This window comes from Vulpes vulpes, chromosome 14 (genome assembly GCF_048418805.1).
Source record: "Vulpes vulpes isolate BD-2025 chromosome 14, VulVul3, whole genome shotgun sequence".
Taxonomy (NCBI): Eukaryota; Metazoa; Chordata; class Mammalia; order Carnivora; family Canidae; genus Vulpes; species Vulpes vulpes.
In genome coordinates, this window is record NC_132793.1 from 25,207,353 (window position 1) to 25,219,204 (window position 11,852).

The 11,852-nt window shown below is 45.4% G+C and overlaps 1 protein-coding gene across 1 annotated transcript; it reads right to left on the bottom strand.

The window, feature by feature from the left end:
- Positions 1 to 771: 771 nt before the first annotated feature.
- On the bottom strand, positions 772 to 10,952 carry BPIFA3 (BPI fold containing family A member 3). Its single transcript, XM_026009904.2, has 7 exons — positions 10,829 to 10,952; positions 6,085 to 6,235; positions 4,129 to 4,236; positions 3,350 to 3,499; positions 2,015 to 2,099; positions 1,527 to 1,590; positions 772 to 806 (listed from the first exon to the last, which is right to left on the bottom strand). The coding sequence occupies exons 1-7, from the start codon at positions 10,950 to 10,952 to the stop codon at positions 772 to 774; spliced, it is 717 nt and encodes a 238-aa protein (XP_025865689.1).
- Between the last annotated feature and the right edge of the window lie 900 nt (positions 10,953 to 11,852).

Consider the following 11,852-nt stretch of genomic DNA (forward strand, 5'->3'; position numbering starts at 1 on the left):
CAAGGCTCCTGTCCCTCCATATCCCGTACAATTTCTAGCCTCACTTTGCAGGTGAGGGAGACCTGAAGGTAAAGTGCCTTGTCCCAAGCACAGAGAGTGAGTCCTAAAGCAGATTCATCCACCACTTAACAGCAGATATTTGCTGAGCTCACACTCTGTGCAACCCTGTGCTGGGGCCAGGGGGTCATCAGTTATTCTGATGTGCATGGTTCACACTCGTGTGGGACTTCTCGTTGGGCTGAATCGAATTTGAAGTGAATCAGATCTGTTCGGTGCCAACATTTATGCTTTTCCACTCTGTCATCCTTTCTCTACACTCCACTGGAGTCTGGCCAAGTACTTGGCACATAGTAGGTACTCAGCAATTTGGGGTGAATGAATGAGGGCATGGGAATCTCAACAGGCCTTCCCTGCATTGATGAGCAAATCTATAGATGGGTTCCTGGTTGCAAACTACAGGAAAACAAGGTGTTTTCTCTGGTATTTCTGGGCTGATGAGTAAACCCAGGCATATTTAGTCTTAGGATGGAGCTTCATCAAGCCTGACTTCTGGAACCTTAACCTCGGGGCCCAGGAAAGGAAACCTTTGTACCCTTCAGAGCTAGAGTTTATTATGGGACAGGACAGGACTCCACAGGGCCTGTGGGCAAGGTTTTTGGAGTGGGAGCCCCACTCCAAGGAAGACTTAAGGTCCCAAGATGTGGAATCTCCTTCTGGATCAGTAGGTAGCCGGAAGACGTTCAAGTCTGGTGTGTGGAGGGTTGGCTGGACTCATAGTTGGTTGAATTTATGAGCAACAGCCTGTTCTGTAAGGAGGAGAGGCAGGATCAGTTACCAGGGTGACTGCCTGTCCAGCCTCTGAAGGGACCTTCATCTGTCCATGCCAACCAGAGCCAGTGCCTGAGGCACTTGCATTAAAATTCTTTCCAAATGGGGATGCCTGGGTGGCTCAGTGGTTGAGTGTCTGCCTTCCATTCAGGGTGTGGTCTCAGGATCCTGGGATCGAGTCCTGCTTTGGATTCCCCACAGGGAGCCTGGTTCTTCCTCTGCCATGTCTCTGCCTCTCTCTCTGCGTCTTTCATGAATAAATAAATAAAATCTTTAAAAAATTCTTTCCACATGATATGTAGTTATATGCTTCTCATAGTCTTCCATTCACTAGATTGTGAGCTCCGTGAGGGTGGTGACTGTATCTGTCTATCTGCAGATGGAGGGTGGTCTGGTCTGAGGTTCAAGGGGTGGGCAGTGCTCCCTAAAGGGGAGTGGAGACATTGAGAGGAGCTATAGTTTGTAGTAATCTAATCTGGAGGTTTGGGTGACTTGGCAGCATACGGACTGCTTGGTAGGGTGTCCTCTGCTGTCCTAGCTCTCTTGGGGAACAGTAATGGTCATTGTCATATGGCCACCTCTAAGTGTTCTCAGAGCACATGCAGACACCCCTCAGCAAGCCTCTCTGTGGGCTCCCCTGGGGCACCTCTTCCATTTGCCAATCCTGTCCTCCTTCCTACATGGATGTAGACACTCACCCATGAGGCTTTTCATCAGTTTCACGTCCAGCTGTCTGAGGATTTCACCGATTAGAGGACACACCTGGGTCACCAGCAGAGAGAGAAGAGTCAGGCCAAGGACTAGGAAAACAGAGCTAAAGAGCCTGCAGCTGGAAGTTTAGACTCTATTGCATTTCCACAAGGAATCATGGCAGCAAGAGCAGCTCCCCTGTATTGAACACCAGCTGGATGCCATGCACAACACTTTCATGTCTGCCTGAATCCTCATGATGATTCTATGCGATAGAGACTGTGATGATTCCCATGATACATGGGGAAACTGAGGCATGGGGCAGCCGAGTCACTTGCTGAGGACACACAACCAATAAATGACAAAACTGAAATTTTTAATTGAGATTTTTCAGGTTCTAAAGCCCAAGATTGGAAACTCTTTTCCGAACCAATATATATGTCCTGACCCTCAGACTCAAAGAACCCCACGGGGACAATATTTTTCACAAACTTACCTGACTTTCTACTGGGTTTGGGATAACTTTTGCCAGGGTCCCCCTGAAGTTGTGGAGAAAATGTTTCATCTTTGGTGAGATATCTCTAGAAAGAGAGGTAGATGTACAGAACAGAACAGATAAATCCATGTAGTACCCATGCCAGGGGCTAGGTGTTGAGTACACCTTACACAGTCATTTAGTCCTCAGCCAGCTGTCTACAAGAGGCATCACAGTCAGCAGTAGTTGAAGGGGCAACTCAGAGAGGTGATGTAACTTGCCCAAGGTCACACAGCTGGTAAGTGCTAATTAGAATCAGGTTGGCAGAGCACCAGAGATCAGTCCTTTCCCTGCACTGTCCTAGCCATGAATGCTTGGTGTGATTTAGGCATTCATTGAACGTCTGATGAATAAATGACTGGACACCCACTGAAGACCTAGTTGCTTTCAGCCTTCTGGAATTACAGAGAGAAATCATATCCAGATCTTGCCCTTGAGAGACTCATAGTCTGCTGAGGTTGATAGACTTGGTCAACCAGTATATGGATCTGTTATACTCTATTAGTAATTACACCAATACAAATAGCTCTATTTTTTCTGTCTTGATCACTACTGTATCCCTAGCATCAAGCATGCCATATCTGGCTCATAGTAGGTTCTCAATAAATACTTGTTGAATGAATAAGTGATGAGGAGGAGTTCTAGGGAAGAAGGGAAGGGCATTCCAGGCAAAAGGCACGCATTCCAGGCAAAGGCACGGGGCTATGAAAGTACTGGGCGTGTTGATGGAGGGGTAGGTCCTTCAGCGATACAGGATGGTAGATGGCTGCAGAGTGGCACAGGTAAGAGGATAAATAGGGCCCTGAATGACATCCAGGAGTTTACTCTTCATTCAGAGGGTTTTGGAGAACCACTGGAGGGTTTGGAGCAGAGGTTGGGGACATGACCACATTTCTGTGCTAGAAAGTTATTTCTCCTGCAGGGGGCTGTATGGAGTGAAGGAGGCAAAGTCCGAGTCAGGGAAAGCCAGTCTGGGTTTTGTAATGGTCTGGGAAGTGGTCTAGTTGCCAGGGTAGTGGCTGTGGGGATGGAGAGAAAGGAAGCTAGTGGAGGCTGCCAGGAGGTCATTAACGTGAACCACTGAAGGTGGGCTGCAGGGTGTGAGGAAGATGAAGAGTCTGGATCCTGGGAGGGTGGCTGGGCCATCACTGGGATACTGACTCAGGGAGAGAAGTAGATCCTGGGGAAAGGGTGAGATCTGTTTTGGGCTCATCTAGGAGGTGGTAGAGATGTGCGGCTGCAGCTAGGACTAGCCAGGAAGGGGCCCAGCCCTGGGGAGGGTCGCTGGGGCCTTACTCAGTTAGGACTGTCATGTAGATGCTGCTCGGCTCCACATGGCAATCTCCTATCACCAGATCCCTCCGGCCAAACTCATCTTTCTCCAGCCAGAACTCTACAACGAGGTTCATGCACACATGTGTCTTTATAATCTTGTTATTGAAGGGCCTGGGGATGAGAGAGAGGAGGGGGAGAGAAGGGGCAGGAGGCAGAGAGGAGGACGAGGTGGAAACAGCCAACACAAAGGGAAGAGTGACTCTCAATGAAGCAGCACTGCCTGTTGACTCCTACAGCCAGTAACTAAGGAGAAAATGCTGTTAGGCAGAGTGGCTCCTGAAAATCCTTTAAATAGATTGGCTTCCGAATCCTTGGAAATTCAGAAGTGGAGGGCTCATCTTATTTTAAAAAATCTCTACCGTTTAGCTGTGGTCTCCCTTTTCTTGGGAGCAACTGATGGTAAAGGACCGTCTGAACAGATGGAAGGAAGGTGATGATATAATTAAAGTGTTTCTCTCTCTCTTTTTTAAAAAATCAGCGTAATGAACTCACATAGGTTTAAATGGGCGAATCACCAGTGATTGCCAGTCACATTTCAGCTGAAGAAACCAGTGCTCAGAGACTTGGAAGTGACATGCCCGAGGTCACGTAGCAAGTGAGTTCAGAAACCAAGATTTGAACGAGGTTGAAGTCAGAAAGATCTGGGTTCCCCAGGCTGCCCAGTTCCACCCTCCCCCCAACTCCCAGATTCCCACCGAGGAGGAACAACATCCCACCGACCCTGCTGCCAAATGACTCACAGTCTCAAGTCAATGTCAAATTCAAATAGGATGTTTGCTGAGAACCGCTCCTTATGGAAAGACATCTGGATCCCACTGTAGTCTAGCTGAATGTTGGTGATGTTGGCGCTACACAAGGAAAGAGCAGAGGCCCTTCAAGTGTGAGGGAACTCAGACTGGAGGCTTCAGAATGACAAAAAACGCTGGTATGCCGTTCATGTAAAGGGCCAGGCGGTGGGCTTTGGAGTCAGATCCTTTTAAAGATGCTTGGAGGGCAAGAGCCGCCCACAGGAGCCCCAGGCTGCTGCACGTTGTCCCAGAGGGCCCTTAACAGCTCCACACAATGAATGTGTGCAGCCTACAGCCAACTACAGACCCACACTGGGGCTGTTAGACCCAGCCACTGCCTCCTAGCACAGTGCCCCACCACCTGCCCAGGTGCCCAGGCTCAATCCCTGGGAGCCTCACCTTCACATGCAACCCATCAGTGAATCATGCTTGCTCTGCTTACAAAATATACCTGGAATTTGGCAACTTCTCACTGTTATCCCTTTCACCTGGTCCAGGTCACCATCACTTCTTGCCTGGAGTTGCTCTAGTTTCTCTCTGGGCTCCTTTCCCTTTCCATGAACTTGGCCTCCCTATAAACTATTCTCCTTGTAGTAGTCACTAGGCAGCCCTATTATTTAACCTTCTCTCTGGGTTTCTCACTGCTCTTGGAATAAAATCCAAACTCCATACCATGGTGCCTGAGACCTGCAGGGTCTGGCCCTACCTGCCACCACAGCTGCACCTTCTTCCACCCTCCCCCTTGCTCATCCAGTCATACAGGCCTTTTTCTCAGACACACTAGTCTCTTTGCTACCTCAGGGCCTTTGCACTTACTGCCCTCCCATGTCCTTCATGTGGCTTGCTTCCTTCTCTTCAGTCTTCCTAGGGATTTCTCTTTAAAAGGTCTTCCCGATAAGTCCCTCACTCTCACCCCTTACCTTGCTAAAGTTATCTTCATAACATATCCCCCTACTTGAAATGAGTTACTTACTTTTGTGGCTTATCTCACTAAGTAGGATGTAAGATCCAAAAAGTGACCATATGTCTTATTCATAGCTGTATTCCAAGTACCCAGCCCAGGTGCTGGTACACAGTGGGTGCTCCAGGAATACTTTGTAACAACTAATAAGGGAATGGAAGGAGGTGATGGTGGATGCATGCATCCAGGGAAACCCTGTTGGCAAGTACTAGAGCTCATTAGAATGTCGGGAGTAAGGCACAAAATGAGAGGGAAGGGAGCTCCAGGGCACAGCAGGCTGGAGCTGGGGCAGTGCACTGGAGTGGCTGGAGCCTGGGAGGCTGAAGGTGCCATGTCCTCCAGGCGAAGCAGTGGGACTATAGGTGAGCAGCACCGGTCCAGCTCTTCTGGGTTAATCGGAGCGCCCAATGCCTATGCGTCCACTCTGTGTGGCAGAGAAAGCTCACAACTTCCAGAAGCAGGGACAATTGTTATGCCCATTTCACTGATGAGGACTTAAGGTGAAGCTCAGAGATCTCCAAAACCTTACCAAGAGTCACTCAGCTCTCAATCATTAGAGTGGGGTTTGAATGTCTGACTCTAGTCCTGGGTTCTTTGGCATCCCAGACATTTATCTAGGCTGTGCTCTGGGTGCCCATGTTATAGATGAAGCCTCTTTGCTGTTTTGTTCTTTTAAAATGTCTTTCAGGGCCCGAGTGCTCTACTAATCTCCCCAAGGTTGGAGGCAGCCCCAGGATTTAAATGTAGGAGCTATTATTCCTGAAATTTTGCTTTAATTCCCCTGCTATGCTGCCTCCCCAAACAACCCTTCATATTGGGCCCTTTATCCCCTCCTTGAAATATTCCCGCTTTCCCTCTTCAGCCTCGTTATCCCTCAGCTCTGCCTTCTGACTCAGCTTTATAGAGTCCCAGAGCCAGTGGGGGGGGGGGGGGGTTCCAGGGCTCACCTGCTTTCTTGCTGATGCTGGAGGCTCATGCTGCCTATTAACCAGCCCACCATCCCTGGAGCCATCTGCCCTGAGGCGTTCAGATTGTCCATGAGGCGGATATTCTGGATCCGGCCCTCTGCATTGTACTTCATGAGGCCCTGGGCAATAACTGGAAATGGACAAGGGACCAGTGACATTCCAAAATGTCATGGAAAAGGTAGGGGGTTTGGAGTCAAGAGGCCCAGGTTGTGGGCTGGTGTCCACTTCCTGCTGAGTGATGGGTACTTGTCACCCTCCAACTCCGCTCTCTACTTGGAAATCCACATTCCTCATCTGGGAAATGGTGCTTTGCAGGGTTGAGGTGGTGACATACCTGTAGAGGGTCTGACAGACAAGAGCTGCTCAAATAAGATTTACTGGTTGAGAGTCCACCCAGGGCTGTGTCTCTAAATCTGGAACACAGAACCTCATGTACAGGATGTGCATCACAATAAATGTTGGTTGAGGAGAACAAATAAGAGGAGAAGAAATGTAATTTCTCCCACACTGTGCCCTGGAATAAGCTGTAGGATGAAACAGAGCTACCAGCAGAAAAGAATGAATTCTGAAAAGGAAGGGGATTCTAAAAGTGATGGCATGCTGAAATCCTGTGTCTCTTGCAGCTAGGATTGGGCCCAGCTCTGATGAGCCTCTGAGCATACCACAGGACACATTTATTTCTATGACTTGACCATCCCTGTAATCAGAATCCACACTGCAGAGCTGCAGAAACCATGGTTCCCCCTCACTCCCTTCCCTCCAGCTCCCAGACTCCCCTTCAGTATCCCATGTTTCTGTTGCCTGCAAACAAGAAAGTGTGTCTGGAGTTGAAATGCTAGGTCTATCACCCTCCTGAGTCTTGATTTCCTCATCTGTATAATAAGGGCAGTAATAATACCCATCTCACATGATTCTTGTGAGGAATATTGAGATTAATTCATCTAAAGATATTTGTATAGATACCATTTGTCCAAAAAAGAATATTATTGAGCATCTATTGGATATCAGGCCTTGTGGGGCATATCAAAGACACAAACCAGTTTTCTGTCTAGTAAAAGAGACATACATTGACCAAATAGTTTCAAGGATAGAGTGACACTACAGGTATGCCTAGAAGTCTTAGTAGTTCTTGGTTGATGATAAGAGACACTAGTAGTTGCCAGTCCAATATCCATTTATCCATCCATTCACCTATACATCCATCTATCCACCCATGTATCCATCCCTCCAACCTCCATCTACCATCTATCCAATATCCATCCATCTATTCATCTATCCACCCTCCCATCCATCTTCCATCTGTCCAATATCCATCCATCTATTCATCTATCCGTCCTCCCATTCATCCATCCTATCATTCCCATCTGAATCCTGTTTTCATTCAAGTACTCTTTCTAATTCCTGGTCCAAATGAGGCCTTTGATAATCTGAGCCATCATTGTCCAGTGACTCTTTCAGGTATATTTTATTTTATTTTTTAAAAAGATTTTATTCATTTATTCATGAGAGTCACACACACACACACACACACACACAGAGAGAGAGAGAGAGAGAGAGAGAGGCAGAGACACAGGCAGAGGGAGAAGCAGGCTTCATGCAGGAAGCCCCATGTGGGACTCAATCCCGGGACTCTAGGATCATGCTCTGAGCCAAAGGCAGATGCTTAACCGCTGAGCCACCTGGGCGTCCCTCTTTCAGGTTTAAAGTGGGCATGTGACCCAAGTTGGCTTCATCAAACTAAACCAAAGATCTTATGTTTTATGTTTGAGAGGGAGTTTCTTTCTCTGTCACCTACTGGAAGGGAGCAAGGCCGTCTGATGGCCACTAGCCACCATTTTCCTACAATCCTGGGAACTAGAGACCTGAGGATGAAAATAGGATGATAGCAGAGCTAAAAAAAATGGACAAAATTGGGGTGGTATATTTGAGTTGCTAATTGAATCAGATCTGAGATTGTCCTCCTTGTGAGTTTTGATTGTGTGAAACAACATTTTTTTTTCATTGTTGAGACCATATTGAGGTAGGTTTTCTGTTCTGTGTAACTAAGTACCCTAACTGATAGTGAGAGGTAGTTATAGTAATAAATATATTCACAGTTGAAAAAGTACTTGGTACATGCTTTCCCTCATTTAAATCTTCATGGCAGCCCCATGAAATAGCATTCTAACTGCACCCATCGTAACCATGAGGATGCCTGGGACCTCAAATATACATGAATGTATTTCACAACCTAAATGGAATGGATTCGTTTGTGGTAAACCCCAAAATGCAAAGTTGTGATGGGGGAAGTGGGAAACATTATCTAAAAGCATTAAGAAATAGAAATAGTAATTGAAGATGTCATTCCCCAAAAGTTTTTGATCTCGATGGTTTTGGGGAAGAGTTTTAGTAAACTTTTTATAAAGAGATAATTGTGAAAGAAAATGAAAAAAGACAAAGATGCCAAATTAATTTTATGAGGCTAGTGAAACTTGCCCAGCTTCCAGAACAGTACAAGGGAAGAAAGGTACACATCAATTTCATGTATGAAAAATCTGCTAAAATCCTATAAAATTATTAGCTAACAAATTATTATTTTTTTTAGCTAACAAATTAAATAGCTAATAGTGCATTATAAAAATACATTACATTATAAAATATATTTCAGTATGATACATTATAAGTACATTCTAGTATATGATAAAAGTAGTGCAATATAAATGTATCATTCTAGTTAGTTATGAAAATGTCATATTTATTCCAGAAATGCTGGGATGGGTTCAGCAGAAGAAAATCTATTAATATAATCTATCACATTAATGGCTTAGAGAAAAAAATGGAGTAATTTTTGATGCAGAAAAAATTTGTTAAAGGCCAATACTGATTTATGATTAAGAAAAATTTAGAAAACCAGGACTATAGGGGATTTCCTTAACATGATAAAAAAGATTTCAAAAACCTACAGAAGATGTCAAACTTAGTGGAGAATTCTAGATACGTTCCCATTCCTATAGGAGGCCTTAGCTATATTATAAGATAAGAAAAAGACTCAAGAAGTATAAGGTTTATAAATAAGGAGAACTGTCATTATTTGTAGTTGCTACAATCCTCTGGATTAAAAATCCAGCAGAATAAATAAAACAGATTATTAAAACTGAGGTCAGTGAGATTTTTGGATAGCAGATTAATTTTCAAAAACCAACAACTTTCATCTGAACAAGCAATACCAACTAGCAAATATAATAGAAAATTGGGCAATATTTACTGTAGCAACAACTATACATTTCTCTAGGAATCTATTTAACAAAGATAGGAGTTTAACAAAGGTCCTAGGACTTTAAGATTCTATTAAAGGATGTAAAATAAAATCTGAAAAAACCCTGAAAGATATACTAAGTTTAAAGGGTATATAATGGTCACCATTATACTAATGGGTGACCTCACATTGCAAAAATGTCAGTTTGTTCTAAAATAACAAATTCAATGAAACCCAAATCAAATTTCCAGATGATATTTTTTTTCTTTTAAAGAACTCAGCACACTATAAAATTCAAGAAGAAGGTAGTATTTAAAATATTCTGCTATTGGTGTAGAAATAGTTACACAGACATAGAATACAGGGTCCCAAAGGGAATCCACATGCTTGGGGAACTTGATCTTTCGTAGAAGGACTGAGAAAGCAGACTCCTTACACAGGCAGAAATGAAGTTGGAGCTGTCACTTACAAGCATAAGTGACATAAAGGTGGCCTCCAGACAGGTAAAATTCCTGCATGTGAAGGATAAAACCACAAAGCTATTAGAAAAAACAAAGTAGAAGATATTTGGGGGTAGAGACAAGGGTTTAGGACTCGTCAAACACAAACCATAGGATGAAATTTTGATGAGTTTGAAAAATCTTCCTGTTCATTGGAGGACCTACAAAAAAGTTGATGATAATTTGGGAGAAATGTTAGCACTGGTTAGATCTGACAAAGGACCAGCGTCAAAAATAAATTAACACTCTGGGGTGACTAGGTGGATCAGTGGTTGAGCGTCTGCCTTCAGCTCAGGGTGTGATCCCAGGGTCCTGGGATCAAGTCCTGCATCGGGCTCCCTGTCTGGAGCGAGTATAGACCAGCACAGCCATTCTAGAGAGCAATCTGGCAGCCATTAGTTGAATTGAGTTTGTATCCACCCTAGGGCCCAGGCACCCATTCCACTTCTGGGAATATCCCAGAGAAACTCTTCCACAGCTCCTAACAGGCACACATGCAAGGATGTTCATCTCAGTGTAGTTTGTAATAGTGGAGAATTAGAGACGATGCAGGTGGAGGACTCCCTTGGACATCTCAGTACCAGCCACAGAGGTCAACAGCACAGTGTCCAATGAAAACAGTAAAAAACAACAAGATCTATGTGGCAATACCATCTATGCAAACTAAAACCTTCCTTTTTTATAAGGACATGAGCATAAGTAAACACATATGTTAAACACACTTCAGGGCCTGCCGAGGAAGGGCAGATGGGAGTGAGAATAAGAGGTAAACAGGAAAATGACAAATTCAACACCAGAGGGCCTTGCCATGATGCATGTAACAATGATGTGTTATGAATTGGCATATGATCAACTCATCCTCAGTTTTCTGTACTTGAGGGCTCAGAGAAAAAGGAAGAAAAGAGAGTGACTAACTCGAGGTCACCCAGTAGGTTGATACCTTCCCCACCCACCCAGTGACATTGGGCAGAGCGTGGGCTGAGCTTACTTCTTGCCAGAGCTGGTTTGCTGTCCACGTGGGCCTTGGCCAGGGCACGCCAGGGCTGCTTGTGCAGTGCTGAGGGCAGGTACAGCAAGCTGAGGAGGACCAGGAGCCTCCAGATTGGACACATCCTGGGTTCTGGGACCTGCGGGTGTCAAGAAGGGTCAGATGGTACCCAGGCAGGTGGTTGCGGGGGTGGCTGTCTGAATGAGTGGACTCATAGTTTTCTGTGGGAAGACAACACCAGAGTTAGTCCTGAGCATGCTGTGGAGATGTGTCGTGATGGGCTCTGGCAGCTACCACTGGGCTTTGCTCATATGGTGAGGGCAGCAGGTGGAACCCTGTAGGGAGGGCCAGGGATCCAGAGGGAGGCCGTGTTGCTTGGAAACGCCCAGTAGAGCCCACTGTTGGGTCATCCAGTGGGAGTCTTCTCCCAGACGCTGCACAGGCTGGGTGTTGGGGATTCTACAGTGAATGAATGAGGACGGCTAATTTCAGGCTCTCCAATTGGACTAAGACTTTCTTAAGGGCAAGATCATTTGCAATGCCTACTGTGATGCTTGCTTGCCAGGAATTAAATATTAATGAATGTTTGTTGACTGACTGAACACATCAATGAGTGAGAAAAGCTGATCTCTGAACCACCTACCAAATTACAAGTTTCTGGAGGGCAGGGTGTGAGTTAATTAACCCTCGGGTGTTCATTGCCTCCCATGTTTACCACATGGTAGTTAGCAATAAATGTTTTTTTTTTAAAGATTTTATTTTTATTTATTCATGAGACACACACACACACACACAGAGAGAGAGAGAGAGAGAGAGAGAGAGGGAGAGAGAGGCAGAGACACAGGCAGAGGGAGAAGCAAGCTCCATGCAGGGAGCCTGACATGGGACTTGATCCCGGGTCTCCAGGATCAGGCCCTGGGCTTGAAGGCGGTGCTAAACCGCTGAGCCATCCGGGCTGCCGCAATAAATGTTTGTTAAATGATACAAATGAATGAATGAATGAATGAATGATTGGTTGGATGGA